This window comes from Poromitra crassiceps (assembly GCF_964638095.1).
Source record: "Poromitra crassiceps genome assembly, chromosome: 1".
Taxonomy (NCBI): Eukaryota; Metazoa; Chordata; class Actinopteri; order Beryciformes; family Melamphaidae; genus Poromitra; species Poromitra crassiceps.
In genome coordinates, this window is record NC_139623.1 from 129,483,240 (window position 1) to 129,504,143 (window position 20,904).

General features: G+C 44.0%; 1 protein-coding gene across 1 annotated transcript in view; it reads right to left on the minus strand.

The window, feature by feature from the left end:
* Positions 1–17,261: 17,261 nt before the first annotated feature.
* Positions 17,262–20,904, minus strand: part of gabra6b (gamma-aminobutyric acid type A receptor subunit alpha6b) — a gene marked incomplete at both ends in the record, with an annotated part of 49,935 nt that continues 46,292 nt past the window's right edge. The window contains one exon of the mRNA XM_083646499.1: positions 17,262–17,522. Within this exon, the coding sequence (XP_083502625.1) occupies positions 17,262–17,522 (261 nt within the window). The remainder of the gene's footprint in view (positions 17,523–20,904) is intronic.

Consider the following 20,904-nt stretch of genomic DNA (forward strand, 5'->3'; position numbering starts at 1 on the left):
GCAAGCATGCATGAACACACACTCACACACAGTGTGAGATGGATTCATATTTATACCATTATGTCCTGTGGCGGTAACTCTGAATACTCTGTTTTTCTTCTGGTCCTGCTTGTCTTTGCAGGAGGGTTAGCTGTAACAAAAGGAAAGCTGCTAAGATAGGAAACGGTCTGTTGCATGCACAGCTATCGGCTTATAGGCGGGGGGGGGGGGGGGGGGGGGGGGGTTGCACAGCCATCGGCTTATAGGCGGGGGGGTGCTGGCGTTGGAGCTATTATTGTAATTTTCCATGGCGATAAAAAGGATGGGCTGGTTTAAATTGCTGCGTGAGATTGATGAGTATGGATTAAGATGAATGTTAAGTTGGAATGGGCTCTTGTGTGGGCGGCATTGCATGAAAATAGCAATGAGATGTAAAGTGTTTAAGTAAGGTAGTGGGTACTGTAAGGTTCGCAAAGGTCGGCACTTAAGGGAATGCGAGCGTGCACACCCAGAAACATACACGCATACTGAGGAGAATACTCGTGCACATTCCCTCCCACTCTCTCCTACACAAAAGCACACAAATACAGTACATGCACAGATGCGCACGCGCGCGCACACACACACACACACACACACACACACACACACACACACACAGGCACGCACACAGGCATGCACACACACACACACACACACACACACACACACACACACACACACACTACAGCCATCCCAACTTCAAGCATTGAGATAGTATTTTGTGACTTAGATTGGTTCAAAGTAGATGAAAAAGAGGAAAACGGGTAAAAACACACTTAGGGCCCTATCGTTGTACGGCGCTATAGTTTGCGCTGCGTTTGCGCGCCTCTTATTGCTATCTTCCCAGCGTCTAAGCTATCGTCTGCCTCCACCGTCCAGTTTTGTGCTGTGATGACACAGGTGTAGGCGTGGCCCAGGCGTGTCGGTGGGCCTCTAGCCTATCATGTGTCTCGCGCAAGTGTCATTTAGCGCTGTGGAGAAGATACCGTCGGTGTGCCGAGCGCAAAGAGAGGTTTGGGAGTTGCCCGTTCCAAAATAGGCGTTGCAGCGCAATGTGTTAGAAAAAGAGGCCTTGGGTGCTCTCAATTTTAACGCCAGGAAATAGCTGGTCTTAGCGCAAACAATCCCACTACGCCAGGCGTACGCCTGAGCGCAGACAGTCTCCACATCTCCGTGCAGTGCAGGAAATCCTTGCTTGGATCCATTTACGCACGGCATGGATGTCACTCTCCACTCGCGCCTGTACACACTCTTCTCTCCTCGGAATGCCACGTTGATTTTCAACTATAGCCTAGATTGCAGAAAAAACACACCTTGATTTAAAAATGAGATTTGTTTGTCATGGTTGTGTTAGGCTACATAATTCCTGACCATACAGGTTTGTGGTGTGAGGTAACAATAGATTGCTTTTGAGAAAGTTGTGACGGTGTTGTGCCAAGCTGCCTCTCCCCACCCTGGCTGGCCCAAAACACCCAGGGCACCGACCCACACCCACCCCACCACCAAGCCTGCATACCCGTCCAGCTCCCACCTTCTCGGGGCAGACCCCCCTCCAGCACCCGGCGCACACAGACTCCCGCCCCGCCAGACCCTAATCCAATTCAAAACGCATCATTTTTTCACCTGTGTCTGGCCAGTACAGTAACCTCTTTCCCTGCAATTGCACGCACGTAAGACCAGCTTCTCCACAGCGCGGTTGGCGTGCCCGCAGTCAATGGCTTAACCAGAGTGGACAATTCTGACACAGGCTATTGAAATAGGCTAGAAGTAAAATCTCACACATTCCTACCCTATTAAAGAAACAAATATTTTTAGATGTGTAGGCCTATGTTATAGCCTATATGAACGAAACGTCTAATTACAGTAAGCGCACGCTTTGGGGCATCACTGCGTAATTGCGGGGTGTCCCTCTCTCTCTTCTCTCTTCCCTCTCTCGTTCTCTCCCCCCCTCTCTCTCTCTCTCCCCCTCTCTCTTTTCTCTCTCTCTCTCTCTGTTTCTCTGCTTGCTCTCAGCATGAAAGAAGGCGGTGACGCTGTGGCTTTTAAGGGGAGTGATCTCAGCTTGTGAATCCTGTTATGGGCATAAACACACCTATGGAGGTTTGCGCCGAGATGACGTGAAGCGCAGCGGGCCGACACGCCCACAATTAGGGCTTTGCTTATTATTATTATCGTTATTCCAGCGCAAAACAGGCGCTAACGCAAAATTACCGCCGGTGGACAGATAGAGCCCTTACTATATACTGTACAGCAGGGGTTCCCAAACTTAAGAATGCCGCGCCCAACTTTGAAATCTGAAAATCTTCTGGGGCCCACCCAACCCTTTAATCACAACTCTGATCAACACACGAGACTAAGATGATGTATTTCCCGTTACCGTTTTTTATACTATATATTTTTTTATTTCATTAACAGAGCATGTGAACTTGGACATGAGGGAAATTGATAATCCATTCACATAGCCTACAAAAACATTTAGGCAAAATACCCAAAAGCAGATTGCCAACATTTTCTCCCCTCTTACTCATCAGAAGTATTTGCATGCATAACACTTTGTTGAGACAAAATGTGATGAGCAACAACAATAAATCAATGCACAAGCTATTAATGCTAGGCTGTGAAAAATGTTACCTTATCTGGAGAGGGGAGACTTGTGGTACCCACTGAACCAATTTTGATTCCGATAAATCGAGCTGAAAGGTCAAGGCACCCCATTGAAATAGCTTTCCCTCACCAAAATGTAACCTACGTTTGGTGCGTTATTTAGCCCCCTTCACAAGCTAGCATATTATGCTTAGTACCAATGGATGCCTTAGGTCTTCTAGTTTCTTCTGATAACAGGATCTCCACTGAAGCTTAAAAAATGACCCTGCTACAGCCATTTGATTGCCCGTGAAAATCGGGAGTGTTGGTAGACCACTCACGGCCCACCTGCAGTACCTCCACGGCCCACTAGTGGACCGTGGATTAGTGCAAATGCTAATAAGTTTGCACTGTGACCTTTTGGATTTTATATTTTACCTTGTAACACTCTGCTCTTTTCTCTTGATCCATTTTATGTAAAGCACTTTGAATTGCCTGTGTGTATGAAATAAATATGCTATATAAATAAACTTGCCTTGCTGTATTTTTTTATTCCTGTTGACTCCTAGTGCGGGGAGGCCAGCACTCTGCTGCCTTCCAATAAGCAGACTGTCAGGATCTGCTTGATCGCTTACAGTCCCTATCAATTAATAGAAACAGTTAAAGAGGATGTCAGTGGGAGAGTCAGAGCTCGCTTGACGCCTGCCAACACTGTCATGTCATCTGGCTTGTCTCAGCTCCGGGCCGTGGGGCCTTCGCCTTTTCAGAGACAAGAACAAGGCGAGGTATGAAACACAGGTTCAAAGCCCCACAGTTACCACTGGTGAGAAGCATTAACGGATGCACACAGATGCACACACAAGGATGTACGCAACACAAATTGAAGTATAGTGCCAAAGTCACGCCCTCTTCCGCATTCAGCATACAAACCAAGGGATTTCATCTGCCATTAATTTTTCTACATTTGTCTACATTTTGTAAAATACTTTTTACTTGGCCAAACCAAGCGATTCAAAAAAATTAAAAATAAATAAAACTAAAAGTTTTATTTTTTATTTTTGGCGTGAAATGTTCTATGATCTCTCCTGATTCTAAATATAGCTGAATCGCTTGGTTTTACGAAGTACAACTATTCTTTAAGCATTTTACTAAATGTAGATGGAAAAATTAATGGCAAATGAAATCCCTTGGTTCGTATGCTGAACGCAGAACAGGGTGTGACTTGGGCACACTATACAGTATGTCTGATGTATAGCATGTATCCACCTTATTCCTAGCTGCCATGATGCCTTACGGTGAAAACACACCGCACGCGACTCCTGCACGTAAGCTGAACGGCGCGACTATTCGCGACCTTGTGCGCAGCCAGTTTTCATTAGGACACCATGTTAACAGATCTGTCAGTCCACACCGAATTGCGCGCAGCGCACAGCTCACGCTCAGCTCCAGCGGCTCATGCCGTGCAACTCAGCCCGGATTTCTATTTTCCTGCGCGGCCGTCTGCGCCCGTGAGCGACTCTGTCAAGCAGAACAGATCAGATCAGGGCAGACAGGAACTCCGAAACCGAACATTCGTCAAATAAAACCAATTTCAAAGTGAAATAATGTTTATTTACGTTGTTGATTGCCCCTTTGGAAGTGTGAAAAGAGAGAAAGAGCAGTTGCAGAGGGGGAGCGGCTTCTAGGGGCTCGTTGCCTGCGGAGCAACAAGTAGAGAGCTAGGACTCGCCTTCTCTCTACAACAGCACGCACTGGGAAAACGGGAGGAGAACAGACTTAAATATGATGCAATTGCATTTTATAACGCCGAAGGTAGCCATTAAAGGAGAATTTCTGTTTTTTTTAACCTGGACCCCTCTCCTCACATTAATTATGATCTGACGACTCACCCAGTGATCTCCGCAGCGTTTTTGTCCGTCCTACGCGTTGTTGTGATCGAAATAGTGTGCAAGCCAGTCCTAGAATGTAGCTCCGTGGGGGCCAAGTGGCAGCGTGTTTTCCTCTATCTAAATAGACAGTTTTATTCCCGTTTTCGACGGATATCGTCATAAACTGTTCCCTAAGGAACGATCAGAATGCAATTCTCCCTCGGGCTCTTTTCACTGGTGGTTGCAGGCATCCCATTTGGCCTGTTGGTTCAGTGAGACACAACTCTACTCAGGAAAGCCTCACTGACCCGACAGGCGGAAATGGGATGCCTGGAATTCCTGGCATGCCTGTAACAACTACCGCTCGGTGCTCTTTACCGCTGTAAAGAGCCCAGGGGAAAATAGCAGTCTGGTGGTTGTTGAGGGATGAGATTATGATGATATGTGGCAAAAACGGGAATAAAACTGTCTATTTAGATCGAGGAAATACACGCTGCCACTTGGCCCCCATGGAGCTCCATTCTACGATTGGCTTGGAGAGTATTGATCTCAAAACAAGAAACGCTGCGGAGATCACTGGGTGAGTCGTCAGATCATAATTAATGTGAGGAGAGGGGTCCAGGTAAAAAAAAAATGAAATTCTCCTTTAACAGTTATCCCAAACATATTACTTTATATATTTATGTCGTTATTTACTACCCATGATAACGAAGACAGTAGATCTGGGGCAAAATATATAGCGGACGAGCAGAGTGCGCAAAGTGAGCTGCGCTCTCTGTGTGGGCACTTTAAGCGACTTCTGTGCGGAGGTGCGCTGCGCGGCGCATGCGCGCAAGTTCCGCGTACCGGTGTGTCCCCGCCGTTACGTGAAATGTGGGCGCGTCTTCCGGTGTACTCCTCTCAGCCCCCTCCCCACATTACGTTGCTGACACAGATTCAAATCTGCAGGTGAACGATAAATATCCCAACTTGTTCAAAGAGCAACAGGTTAGCGGATGTGATAGATTACATTATTACATTCCCTCAAATAAGTCGTCAAATGAGTGTTATTTCTTTGTGACAAGCAAACGTTTTTCACCGTCCGAGTTTGACGAGGAAATGCGCTCAGTATGAACGCCGCAGACCCTCTGCCAACAAGTAATGTTAACAACCAGCTGCTATACTGTGTTGAAGGTCAGTCACATTAGACTGGACCTTGCACCCATAATCTTTTTACAGCGGGGCATTCAAAAGTAAGGTGGATAGACGTTTTCATCTCGACAACATAATAGTGATGTCACGGTACCAATAATTCAGTAGTCGGTACCGGTACTAGTGAATTTCCACGGTACTCGGTACCAATTTCGGTACCACGGTAAAAAAAACAGACTGATATTTCTACAACATAGCCTATTCTCCTTTATTAAAGTATGCAACCATTTCCAATGAACAAATGGCATGTAGCCTTCAACTTTAAAACAAAACAATGTGCTTCTGCTTACTTCTTACATTCAACTCTGTATGGCAGTGAGTGCAGACAGTGCAACACCAGTGGCATGTAGCCCTCAAGTATTTAAAACAAAAACAATATTGTGCTTCTGCTTACTTAGCCTACATTCAACTTTTTATGGCAAGGGTAACGCATCCAATCTCGCCAAGCACCTGAAAGACAGGCACCCAGACCTGTTCAAAGAATTCAAGGTGGGTTAATTCTTTCAAACGGTGTAAAATAACACGTTTAACAACATATCAAACAGACCTTATCCTGTCACATTAGTTTTTGAGATAGCTGGCAATGTACCAAAAAACGTTTGGCTAACGTTAACATTATAACGTTAACGTGTTTCGTAATGGAATCATTATGGGACCCGGCTAATACCTGGTACAGCGTTAGCTAGCATAGTGTAGCACGTGTGCAATGCAATGTTTGTAATGGAATCATTGTGGGACACGGCTAATAGCCGAACTTAGCCATAGTTCCATAATGATTCCATTGCATTGCACACGTGCTACACTATACTAGCTAACGATGTGCCAGGTATTAGCCGTGTCCCATAATGATTCCATTACAAAACACTTTAACGTTAACGTTAACGTTAGCCAAACGTTTTTTGGTTACACAATGCATTGCCAGCTATCTCAAAAACTAATGCGACAGGATAAGGTCCGTTTGATATGTTGTTAAACGTGTTATTTTACACCGTTTGAAAGAATTAACCCACCTTGAATTCTTTGAACAGGTCTGGGTGCCTGTCTTCCTCCTACATCCTCTGCTCGTGTCAACAAGCTGTGAATGACTGTTCGCTATTACGCGTGGACGTTCGGGGACACCGTAGTCCCGGAAGTGCGCGGGGCTGTATGCGCAGTATGTACAGTATGTGTGTTGCTCAGGCAGACAGGCTAACGTTAGCTGACGGCTGTGTCCATGTTTTGGTGTTCATTGCCAGCACTCAAATAAATTTGCCTCAGTCGCCTGGAGTTAAAGCCATGGTGGCAAACTAAACTCGGTACCCTCTGTACCATGAAAAACAGGTACCGTTCAGTACTGTAGCAATGTAGTACCCACTAAGTACCGAAGTACCGAGAACCGTGACAACACTACAACATAAACATTCAAAATTTGACCCTAGCTTACTTCCTGTTGCAGTCTTTGCTGGTACAATAACTGAAAGGAAAAGCTAGGTTCCAAACTGTATACAAATCAAACAAACACACATATGCACGCATGCACGCACACACACGCGCGCACACACACACACACACACATACACACACACACTACAGATCTAGCACAATCTCCTTCAGGGGGTAGACCTACAGTCCATCGTAACTCAGCACTCTTGTCAGCTTGTCAAACGTACAGGATCCATACAGGTGATGTATGACGTATACATCTCGATGTCATCTAAAACTCTTGCGTGATTTCATCTGCTGACAGACATATTGCTCAGACAATAACAATGCTGACTGCTGTGTGAACCTGCTATCAATAACACTGTATGTCATATATGTCTGAAAATGTCTGAAGAAAATGTACTTGAAGGCATAACCGCGGGAAGTACGGGTGCTGCAGGTGCGCCAGCACCCTCTGCTGGCAGGACCCAAAAAATATTTTGCCTTGTGAGTCTGTGGCCACGAGCCTGCAGCACCGCAAAGTGAATGCACTGGGTGCCCTTGAGTGCACTAATGTGCTTGGAAAGAACATAGAAGAACTGCGAGATGATGCAGTGGTGGATAGAATGCTACAAACTGTAGCCAACATAGCAGGACTGAAAATGCCAGCTGAGCCCAGGGTGACAAAGACCCCAGCCCGTTATCGCCACACTACAGAGCCAGAACAGAGCCAGGGAGAAGTTGCGCAGCAGTCATGGAGACGTGAGTTTTATGAGGCAGTGGACTTTGTTACATGGGAAATAAAGAGGAGATTCGACCAAGAAGGCATGAAAACAGCAGCTCTCAGAGAGAAGGTGGTTATTAAAGCTGCCGCTGTGCAGCATACATCTGTGATTGTGCCTTGCTGCTTTTCATGCTCTATTTTTCTGGCTATAGCCTACTGTATGTGCGCGCTTCACTTTCTTCTACGTCGTTGATTGTTTACTGTTGCCATGGTGATTAGCTCCGCGCTGCACTGCTCAGCTGTATACACTACTGTATATAGTTGCTCACCATCATTACTGCTTGTTCATTCGCGCTCCCCTCCCTCTTTTTTTCTCAACCCCCCCAGTATAAATGACTTCACAAAGAAATGACTTCACAAAGAAAACTTCTAAAGGCTCTTATGATAGACATAAATGTGCCATTGAGACTTCACAATTCACCTCGGAAAGCATTTTGTCTTGTTCATTCTATAACAATATAGACGGTTTTAACTTGACAAGAAAAACATTCTAAATTTAACCCCAGCTCACTTCTTGTTGCAGTGTTTACTATGGACAGGTGGAACATAAATAAATAAATAAATACATAAATAAATACATAAATAAATACATAAATAAATACATAAATAAATACCATGGACTGTATAAATACATAAATACATAAGTACATACATAATTAAATACGTCTGAAATGTACACAATGTGAGTGTTCACAAAGCGGATTACTAATCGAGCTGACAGCAGAAGTGAAGATACTCATATCCTGCCAAACTAGAATGCCTAATGCACCATTGGTACCAGCCATGTCATGTCATGCTATCCTGTCTGGAAGAGGGCTAAATAATGCTTCAAAGGTATATATAGCCTATATATATTTATTTATAAAACGGCTAGCTCAAATCAAGCAATCTGATTGGCTCACAGCTGTGGTATATTTAGCGTATACCACACTAATATACCACAGTTATGAGAAAACTGAAAACTGAGAACCCAAATGGTAGCTAGCTAGCCTCCTAGCCTCGCAAATGGGAGCTCCGCACCACAATACCCAGTGAGCCTTGCGGTAGTGTTTACTGTTGTCTCCTGCTAGTGACGTCATCAGTGACAGCTAGTTAGTCGTTTGTTAGCTAACAACGTTCGCTGGCTGTCTACCGAAATGGAAACATTAGCATTAACTAATGTTAGCACAAGCATTAGCCAAAGTTAGCTAGCTAACTGTCGTTACAGTCAAAAAGAAGCAACGTGAGGCAAACTGTGAACTATGATCAAATTATTTATTTAGCATAGCAACATGTCAATTATGTAGCTCTAGGAAGTAACGAACCATAACAACCCGCCCCCAGCAACCTATAGGCTACCTTCCACAAGGCTTCTTGTTACTCACACATAGAATTAAACAACATAGAACACACCACACTAACGTTAGCTGTTTGTTTGTCATCAAGCCTGTGTTGCTATTTGACATTGTTCAGCAATTGCGTCGACTCTGTGCTCTGGAGCCAAGAGTATGATTTCTGAATAACAGCCATTTAAATTAGAGTTGTTTATTCCTTTCATATTGCCATACTTGGTAACTGTTTTATAAAAGCAATAGATTATTTCAGGCCATGGTATATGCTCATTATACGGTCCACACCTAAGGGTGTTTTTGCCGACACTGTGACCCTTAGGTGTGGTATAATGAGCATATACCATGGCCTGTAGTGATCTATTGCTCATACGTATATATATATATATATATATATATATACTGTATATCGTCGCTGTTGTGCCAGGACCTCGAATGTCCCTTTTTTCACTTTTTTACTTTTTGTCATAAATCAGTGCCATTGGTCACCCTTCACGTCTCTGTGTGGGTTTTACCAAATGCAACCAATGGAAAAGCATTAAAACAAGCTTGTGAGTCAATCTTGTAACGCCATTCGCCCTCAATCTGTCAGTCAAACCTCGAAATTTGTCCCCTACCTCCGTCTGTACCCCCCCACGCAGGACAATAAACCCGGAAAAGTCACACGGCAGACGTGCTGTGTATTTCTCATATCATTTTGACTAATCCTGGCTTCCTCTGACGTTAATAGATCAATAAAATGTTTTCCAGTTATTCCTAGGCTGCAAACTTGTTTTAACAAAGCCCCCGCCTCGGCCATGAGAGGCGAGGAGCACTGCTGCTGCGCGCGCCCCCGCGGCCCGGAGCTTGGGGCTCGTGCATGAGCATACCACTCTCTCCCGCCTGACTGGCCGGGAGAGAGTGCTTCCAAGTCGGACTGATAATATAAACAACATCATTTGAGCTTATCCAGGTAAGATATTAATAAAGTAATGACACATTCAGCGGGAAACTCACTATAATTAAGACATGTGCCAACTTTGACGACGTTTGGTTCAGTATTTTAAGAGCAAACAGGTTTTTTGAACTTCCTGAAAAGTTGCTGTTTTGGAGATTTGAGGTCCTGCCGCGACAGCGACGATATATATATATATATATATATTAGGTCTGTCAGCGTTAACGCGTTAAGGGCCGACCATAGCGCGTTATTTATTTTTTGCGCGTTAATCGCATGCCGCTATTTTGTCTCTTCGTCGCACCATACTTGTAGTCTCGCCGGTCGCAGTGGTTTCCTGTCTCCTGCCTGTGCAGGCATGGAAGAGAAAGACAGCAATACGCTTCTAAATGGCTCGTTTTACTTAAAAAAACTCCCAAATGGCACAGGAATTAAAATATCATCGAAGTACATCGAGTTTGAGCTATCACCAAAAAGCTAAGCATACCTGAGCAGCTAGCGTCGCCGTAGCCTCAACGCGAGACTCATCAGTCATTCTTCCTTCAGATTCTCGGATCCGCGGGTCGTCTAGCCACTGGGAGGTCGGCTCCAATGGCCTCACGCGATATACACGTTATCAATATACACAGTTTCCAATACCGAGCCATTATTCACATGGAAGTGCCAAAGTTTTTAGCTCAGACACAGCCTTCTTCGGCTGTGTCATTTTGGGTTTCGACTGCTCCACAGCGCCGCCGCCGGAAGTATCGGTTCTGGAGCGTGTACTGCACTGTTTACAATTGTGCATTTATTTTCTATACAAGATATATTTTGTAGAGATTGTTACCTCCTGTCTACATTGCACTTCTATTGAATTAAAAATACATCTAAAATTCAAGATAACAAAGTACATTTATTTGCATTCATTTGATTCCCAATAACGACACACTGGTAAGAATTACGGCATTTTAAACATGCGATACAAAGATGCGATTAATCGCGATTAAGAAAATTTATCGTTTGACAGCCCTAATATATATATAATCTTATTATAAAAGGGAGCAAGTGGGCAACGTTTTCTGTTTCAATTTTTGTCCCGGAAGTGATGTCATCAGTGATGTCATAGTCATTGTGACATTATCAGTGATGTCATAAGAGGCATTGTGACATCTCAGTGATGTCTGGCATTGTGACATCATCAGTGATGTCATAAGAGGCATTGTGATATCATCAGTGATGTCATAAATCATCTTATGAAATCATCAGTGATGTTATAAGATTTAGTGCACAAGTGGGAAATGTCCGTTTGTTTAAATTTTTGTCCCACTGGTGAAATCACTGATGATGCCATAGGCATTGTGACATCATCAGTGATGTAATAAATCATCTTATGACATCATCAGTGATGTCATAAAACCGAGCTGCGTATGCGAGCTGGAGGGCAAGCTTGTCGGGCTGCAGGGCCTAGGAATCTGTGCGTAGCCTAGATATATATATATATATATACTGTATATATGTTGACTTGTCCACTGTGCCATTTGGGAGTTTTTAAAAGTAAAACGAGCCATTTAGAAGCGTATTGCTGTCTTTCTCTTCCATGCCTGCACAGGCAGGAGACAGGAAACCACTGCGACCGGCTTGACTACAAGCACGGGTGTGACGGAGGGACAAAATAGCGGCATGCGATTAACGTGATAAAAAAAAATAACGCGCTATGGTCAGCCCTTAACGTGTTAACGCTGACAGACCTAAATATATATATATATATATATATATATATATATATATATATATATATATATATATATATATAGTCTATTTATATATATATATATACACTATACTCTATAATAACATTATAATACACTCCCAATGTGTCATATACACTTTGACTTGGTAGATATACATCCTGTTGGTATACTGCAGCTCAAAATGGCTACTAGCACAAAGGTGGTTCTCTATACAAACAGTGCCTTAGCTAAGAACCATGGCACTGTCAGGGTTAGGAGTTCCAGATGCATAAGGGGCACCCATGTGAGGAATATATGACAAATAATGAATGTTCACTGTACTGTAAGGTGCTTTGATTAAAACCAGACACCAATTCACTGATTATTATGTTCCACACAGGTTCACAGGTGGCAAGCAAGACATAACTGAGCGTTAATCTGGGGTTCTGGAGCTTCTGGCTCAGCTAGTCAGCATGTGTTCCAGATGTTTCAGCCTGGTATAAACCATGCTGATCATGTGACCTCACATTCTGTTTACTCCGAGCCATCCACATCGATTTCGTGGGTGGGAGTACTTGCCTTGACAGACAACTCCTTCAGCCAATCAGCATCACCCAATCCAATTAAAATCCACCCCTGAAGAACTGAGAAACTCCGCTGCTGCATCTTGTTCTTGTTTAATTGTTATTGAGTCTATTTCTGCAATAGTGGTGTCCTGATTGGCCAGTTACACTGTCAACTAGCCTAGGGGAGCTCAACCTTTTGTAATTCAAGGTAATTCAATCCACTTCTGATTGTTAAAACATTTCCGAGGACCACCTTCCCAAATAAATGATAGGTTATCATTGTGATTGAGGTGAGAGGTCCTCTGCGGCCCACTATGAATGGCGACTCGCTGTTTCCAGAGAGCTGATTGGTAAGCAGGTGGGTCTTTCATGGGTTTTGATCTTATCCTCTGAACTTAACCTGCTACAAAGCAGGTTAGCCGTAGAGCATAAGTTGCTATGGTGATCTATCTCGGTAAGAAGTTAACTAGCGTCGTGGTATGGCAAACCTAGGTTTAAACCTGAAGTTACCTCGCTAAGCCACTAATCTTGCTTTGTGGTACAGGCCACTGATGTATACCGAATGTGATGTGTACCCAATGTGTACACCCAATGTACACCAGATGCGATACGGCTCCGTGTGGATCCGGTAAAACTGCCGGAACAGACTCTCGCCCATGTTAATAGATGGACAATATGCGGTACAGAAGAAATATACAGCTGTTCTATTTTTGTCTGATCCCGCATGTGTCTGACAGATTACATGAGTGTGGGTCTGTTGCTAGCCGTACCGGAGCTGTACCACATCTGTTCCGGAGGTGACATTAGCCCTTAGTCGACCAAGTTTTCTGTGTGGGTTAGTTGCAGGAAGAAGGGGGAAAAAACACTCAAACTCCAATCAGGAGCTCTGCCTTGTCGATACAAAGTTATTAGACCTAGGTTTGCCAACTTTACCTGGCTGGAGTGAGATTTTGATGCCATCAAAGTACAAAGCAAGGAATGTGTGTGTGTGTGTGTGTGTGTGTGTGTGTGTGTGTGTGTGTGTGTGTGTGTGTGTGTGTGTGTGTGTGAGAGAGAGAGAGAGAGAGAGACTGTGTGTGTCCTTGACCTCATGTGTGTTAGCATGTGAGATGGTCATGGGCAAGCCATATTTTGTGATTACTCCAGATGACTAAAATGCAGCTAATATCGCAATTTATGTTCTACCTCATGATACTGTCACATTTTTCTATTGCAACATTTATATTGCAGTATCCCTAACAGAATGTGTTTGTGTCTGCTTGTGCTTGCATTACAGTATGCATGCATTTGTGTGATTCTTTGACATCTCTCTCTCAAGGAAACCTTTGTATCCCTCGGGAGGATTGTGAGAGTAAATTTTAGTAGCCCGGATCACATTTTTAACAAACAGGTGCTTAAGAAGGCCATGTCCATCCGCATGGATGACACTCATCCTCTCCGCTCAGAATATATGCTGCTCCCTTCAGGCCTTCGGCTAAAGGTTCCGAGGGCCATGAAAAACAGATATAAGTTTTATTTCGTTCCTGTTTCCATCACAGCCCTAAATGCTGCTGAGAGGAGGAGATAATGCACTCTCTCTCTCTCTCTCTCTCTCTCCCTCTCTGTCTCGCTCTCTTTCTCTGTCTCTGATGTGAACAGTGGCTGTCCTTTCTGTGGGGTGAGAGAGACAATCTTTCACTGCTTCAAAGACTGTGTGAGGCTCAGGCCTCTCTTCAATGTGCTGGCTTGCTTGTTTGCTCTTCTTGGTGCTGTTTTCACTCTTTCTGGCTTTATTTTTGGTTTCCAGTATGGCAAGAGTAAACAGAGGATGGGTCATATTGTAAATTTCTTGCTGGGGCAAGCAAAGATGGCGGTGTACCTCAGCAGAAAGAGGAAACTAGATGCAGATGTCCAAGTAGACCCTGTAGTCTTGTTGGTTAGAGCGAGAGTAGCCATTGACTTTGAGTATTACAAAAGAATGCAGGACATGGGAGTGTTTCAGAGCAGGTGGTGTCTGGGGGAAGCTGTGTGCAGGCTGGAGGGAGGTGAGCTGCTTTTTAACACAGAGTTGGGATGAGGAGGACCTGACAAAGTGTATGATTGTCCATGACCGGTCGGTTTTGTTTTGTTTGATGTTGCTGTGTCAAAAAGGGGAAAAAATAAATGTTTTTGTGGAGGGGTCGCATTGGTTCTGTTTTTGAGTTTTTGTGTGAAAATTGTTTGTCCTCTGCCATGATGTATATGTCGTAGGTAGAGGTTTAATTAAAGGCTTGTTAAAACTCAACTCTTTCTCTGTCTCTCTCACGCAGCCTAAACGCTGCTGGGTGGAGGAGACGATGCACTCTCTCTGTTTCTCTCTCTCTCCGTCTCTCTCTCTCTGTCCCTCATCACTGCCTTATTGGATGCTGGGCGGAGGAGTTGAATGCATAGTCTAGCTGTGATCTATGCCTCTAAGGCCTTAAGTATGCACTTTTTTCTTTCTCTTAGGTAGCTAACGTTGCTGCTATTAATAGAGCTATATTTTATTTACTTTTACCTATATATGCGAGCTCAATAGTCCTGACTTTTATTATTTTTAAGTACATGTACGTGTACAGTCAACGTTGATTTGCCCCGGATGGGGTTACAGTGCTTATCTTCTTCTGTGGTTTCTCTTCTTACCACACTTCTTCAGAGAAACCACAGAAGAAGAAGATAAGCACTGTAACCCCATCCGGGGCAGATCGGAGCCGACTCTTTTGTTGTTGTTAGCTTAGCTTCTAGCTATTAGCTAAATAATTATATTTACAACCATAATGAACCGCGATGTGACAGAAAAAGTGTCATTTACAGAGCGCGTGCAGCATGCCCCGCAGGCTCCCGTTCTAGCCTGTTTGAGTGTTTGAGGAGTGTACTCGGTGCGACAAATCTTCTGTGGGTTCCGAATGAACCCAAAAGTATTTGGGGGTAGAAAACATCATATTTTAAGCTGGAAATGAGGACCGTGGTGTAAAAAAACGAAATTCTCCTTTAATTAGGCTATAATATATTATAATAATATGATTTTGTTTCACAGTTATCCATGTTTCTTAATACCTCCCTTAAATGTTCTAGCACCATTGATCTACACGACCAACAACACCACCACCACCACCACCACCACCACAATCTGATAAAACCAACACCCATCTGGTGCTCCAAGTGGGATAAAAACAAATACCGGATTTCCCCAAATAGTAGCCCGGCAGCAAATTGTGGCCGGGAACCTAATAGCCGCCGGGGGTCTGACCCCATTTTGCGTATTAAACGCCGGTCCGAGTAAACGCCGGGCCATTATTTGCATTATCTTAAGGTAACCCCGAAATTACTACGTTGCTGACAGCACTTGAAGGCAACACCAGTGTTGCGCAATACATGAAACAGCATGGAGAAACACGTGAAAGAAAACGCTAATCGAGGGAGCTCAACTTACGTTACCAAAAGCAATGCAGGGAAATTGATGGCATGGAAGCATTTCCACGATGTTTGGATTATGTAAAGAGTTCTGTTGACAACGGCTACCGCGGTCTTCACTTGAACTGAAGTCCCAGATGAGTTCAAGAGATAGGGGCTATTGGAAATAGACTCGTCAATGGTAAGACTGAAATTGTGTTATATTTATACCGATTACGTGCGTAATGATTGTGTGTGACTATGTTTAATCAGCACCCGCCGTGGTGTGTGTAGTGTTTTTGCAAGTTGTTGTGTTGTGTTTGGGGTGTGGCTATGTTCAGACTGGTCGTAGCCTATTTGCTGGTGTTGATAGAATTGCGTCGGTCAACGTCATCTTATTTGCAAGTGCATTGTTGCAGTGCCAAATGCCCCATTTAGTGTAACCATGGCATCTATTATTCAGGTGCGAGAAGTAGAAGACGTGTGTGTGTGTGTGTGTGTGTGTGTGTGTGTGTGTGTGTGTGTGTGTGTGTGTGTGTGTGTGTGTGTGTGTGTGTGTGTGTGTGTGTGTGTGTGTGTGTGTGTGTGTGTGGGCTACACGGTAGGTAGCCACGGCTGATTGCTGATTTTTGGTATCCTCCAAGGTGTGTGGGCTGACGGTGGCAGTTGATGGGAGTGAGGACCTTTGCACTAAAAACATGCTGGACAGGAACTGTCACCGAATAATGGCCTGGTGCAGGTCGGTGCAAAAATAAATAAACGCCTGCAGCAAATAGCCGCCTGGTTCTTTTAAACGCCTGGGGTCCAAATCGATTTTGCGTATTAAACGCCCGGGCTACTATTTGGGAAAATACGGTATGCAATATTTTTGTAGAGCATCTGTGCAATATCTAACTTATCATCACACCTTTCTTGGGGGGAGGTGCAATATTGTTGCACAGGGCATTTGCAATATTAGGGCATTTGTGCAATATTAGGTACTATTCTTGGTGTGCATGTTTTTGGTGTATAGGGATATCTGTTATTGAATGTTAATTGTAGTTTGATTGTACATGGACTGCAGAATGACATAATTGTGTGTATATGTGTGCTAGACGACACCTACTGTAGAGTATGTTCTCTCGAATGCCCAAGACAAATTTTTGCCTAAGGGAGACAATAAAGGCTAATGTAATCTAAATGCTACAAATGATAGTTTGACCCATCATCTGATAACAGCCCAAACACACCAGAAGCGTATCCGATGCTGAAGCAACGCCTCGCAGAGGCCATTTCATTTCGGTGTCCTTGTTAACAGGGGAGACCGATCACACCGGCCGCAGCACGTTACCTCGCCTAGCCTTGCGATGCATGAAGTGAGAGTTTCGCTTCAGGTCTATTTTTGATGCGTGACGCGTAAAGTTGTGGCCGGCGCGGGGCAAAACAGAGCGAGGTATGGAGCAAAACAGAGCGCTTCTGGTGTGAGCGTTACAGCCATACAGCCTGCTCACCTGGACATCTCCATTGTGTCCTTGGTGAGATAGACGATCCAGTAGACCAAGTTGAAGGCCCCAAACGAGAGAGGGAAGAGGATACGGGAGTACTTGTCGATGATGCTGGTGCCGGTCAGGACGTTGTTGTCCGGGACAGCCGAGCCCTGCTGCAGGAAGGCCTGGGCGTTGACGGGCGGGTTGGGAAAGGTTTTGGCTGGACGGTCAAACAGCGGGGCGGAGTTCATCCTCTTCTTCAGCACACTGATGGCATCCGTCTGTATGGGAGAGGCAAGGAGACATAATAGAGATTGTAAGAGGAGATTTACATTAAAATTGATATTATATTACATCAGGCAGTATTAATAACGCTGTGTTGTTGTACACACTCATCATATCTTAAGTGCTATGGATGCAAAATGTTGTCCTTTATGTTAGTGCTGGAGGATGTGAATATGTAAGTGAAATATTATGTGTTTGACACTATGTAACTAACGACCATCTTGCGATGGGATTATACCGGCCACGATTTAAGATTAATGTAATGTTTTGTGACTGCATCTTGCATGGTTTTGATGCTGGCGGGCAGGCAGGCAGGCAGGCAGGCAGGCAGGCAGGCAGACAGACAGACAGACAGACAGACAGACAGACATAAACAACAGGCAAAGTACTCAAACTGACTTCTGTGGTAGTTCCCACTACACAAACACACTCACAAGGTGGAAACAATAGCAGTCCCACTATCACGGCTGGTAACTGTGAGTTGATCAATGCATGTGGGAATGTGTGTGTGCACCAGAAACTATGTCTGGAATACCAATGCCACAGTAATTAAATTCAACAAAGGAAATCAATGGTGTTTCTTTTTGTTTTGATGTTATTTCAATCAAACCCTTTCATGAAAGTACATTGATGCAGGCAATATACAAACCGAGAAATGCTGTTTAGATTGACTATTTATTCAATTGCATTATTATTATTGTTGTTGTTATTGTTATTATTGTTGTGCCAGTACACCAGTAGTAAACCAGTGTGATCCCAGCAGCAGATAGTTAGAAGTATTGCAGAGAGAGAGGAGGGGAGAGAGGGAGAGAGAAGGGAGATAGAGAGGGGGGGAGGGAGAGAGAGAGATTACATATGGGAAATGGGTCAAGAAACATACCGCTAGTATGTACAGAGACAGTGAGCGAGAGGAGAGTACTCTATTGAACCAAACTGTATGAAACCTTGCATCTACTCAAGAAACCTGTATGTAGAGAGAGATGTAGACAGAGAGACAGAGAGAGCAAAAGAGAGAGAGAGTGTGTGTGTGTGTTAGAGTTAGAGAGAGAGTACCCTTTATTGAACCAAACTATACAAAACGTTGAATCTACTCAAGAAAGACAATGCTGCCTCTATGGAGAGAGAGAGAGAGAGAGTGAGAGAGAGAGAGAGAGAGAGAGAGAGAGAGAGAGAGAGAGAGAGAGAGAGCACCTTTATTGAACAAAAGAAAACAATCCACATCTACTTATTCAACCTTCAGGTGGCATATGAAAGCCAAGGACCAAAGTCAATGACTAAACAAACTAACAGAGAGAGAGAGAGCGGAAAAGCACACACGCAGTAACCGCCCCTTTGCCTATTCATTCATCCAAAACCCTGTCCTCCTGCCTGGCAAATCATAAAACTCTTTCTTAAATCTAGATATTTCCAAACCACAAGATAAGTTGTCGCTGCTTTGTAGTAGTGGCTCTGTAGTAAAAGAGAGCGAGAGGGAGAGATAGAGAGAGACAGACAGAGAGGGGGGAGCGAGAGAGAGATGCTGCACTACGATAAAAGGATTAAAGAAATCTCTAAAGACTTCATTAGCGTGAGACATTTTCTTTTTACGGGACAGCGATGGAGCGAAAAACAATACTATCAGCGTTTCAACACAGATAACTCTTAGCAGAGACTAAGCCAAGGTTATAATGTGATGGGGCTGCGTTTAAACAATAGCTCACGACAGGCTGTGTTATGCTTATTATACCACACCTAAGGGTCTGGTATAATAAGCATATAGCACGGCCTGAAGTGAGCTATTGCTTTTATAAAACGGTGACCAAGTATGGCAATATGGAATAAACATAAATCATACTCTTCCGCGTAAAAAAAAGTGTCCCTCCTGGCTGCCTGCACAACCAACGCAGTTGCTGAATGTAACATCAGTCAGACAGGCTTGGTGACAAACGGCTAATGTTAGCTAGCTAATGCCTGTGCTAACGTTAGGTTAACGTTAAGTCCGAGGCTAGGTGACTTTTCTGGAAATAACATGTCGGGTAGGCTTAGCTCAATCCACACATCCATAGATTTTAAGCAGAGACTAATCCAAGGTTATCATGTGATGGGGCTGTGTTTCAATACAGATAACTCTTAGCAGAGACTAAGTCAAGGTTATCATGTGATGGGGCTGTGTTTCAACACAGATAACTCTTAGCAGAGACTAAGTCAAGGTTATCATGTGATGGGGCTGTGTTTCAATACAGATAACTCTTAGCAGAGACTAAGTCAAGGTTATCATGTGATGGGGCTGTGTTTCAACACAGATAACTCTTAGCAGAGACTAAGTCAAGGTTATCATGTGATGGGGCTGTGTTTCAACACAGATAACTCTTAGCAGAGACTAAGTCAAGGTTATCATGTGATGGGGCTGTGTTTCAATACAGATGATTCTTAGCAGAGACTAAGTCAAGGTTATCATGTGATGGGGCTGTGTTTCAATACAGATAACTCTTAGCAGAGACTAAGCCAAGGTTATCATGTGATGGGGCTGTGTTTCAATACAGATGATTCTTAGCAGAGGCTAAGCCAAGGTTATCATGTGACGGGGCTGTAAAAGCTGGATGAGCTGGAACAGGGCATGAAAAGGCTCAGGATTAAAATAATGTGTCAAAAAAAGAAGGAGGCCACAGCAGTACTGCAGGGCTGTGAGAGTGTCCCAAACAAGACAAGACGAAGACCAAGGACATCATGTCCCAATCTGTAAATGGGCCGTTGATTCCACTTTGAGAATTATTTAAATTATTAACTGTTTAAAGACTTTTTTTTGCTCTTAAATTCATAGAAGACTAAACAATAGATCTGATGGTACATGAACACGAAGTAATTGTGAATGTATTTTGCGAGCTATAAAATATTAGTATTTTTCATTGGATACAACGTGTATGTATGGTCAAGCAAAATTCTGGATGGAGCATTTAGGCTAAAATGTGAAATGGGTCTTTGGAGGGTATTGTTTTTCTGCTCTAACTGGCTGGTGTCCAAACACGGCAGCACCAGGTTGTGGCTGCAAATGTCAGCTGCCTATCGCTGTGACAGCCCCTCGGAGGTGACAAATCATGCAGTGAGCACACATGTCGCATGTAGTATGGTGTGTGTGTGGCATGTGTGTGTGTGTGTGTGTGTGTGTGTGTGTGTGTGGCATGTGTGTGGCGTATGTGCGTGTGCAGCTGCTCTGATGCGTGAGCTATTTTTGATAATGACAACAGGCTCGCCTGGCTTCTTCTTGGTCAAATCCCAGAGGGATCAGCTTCTCTTCTCTATATCCACCGCTCTACATTTCAACAGATCCACTCTGACAGAGCCAGGATGAGCACTGACTGATGGATGGTATGCATGTTGTTTGTTTTTGTGTGTGTGTGT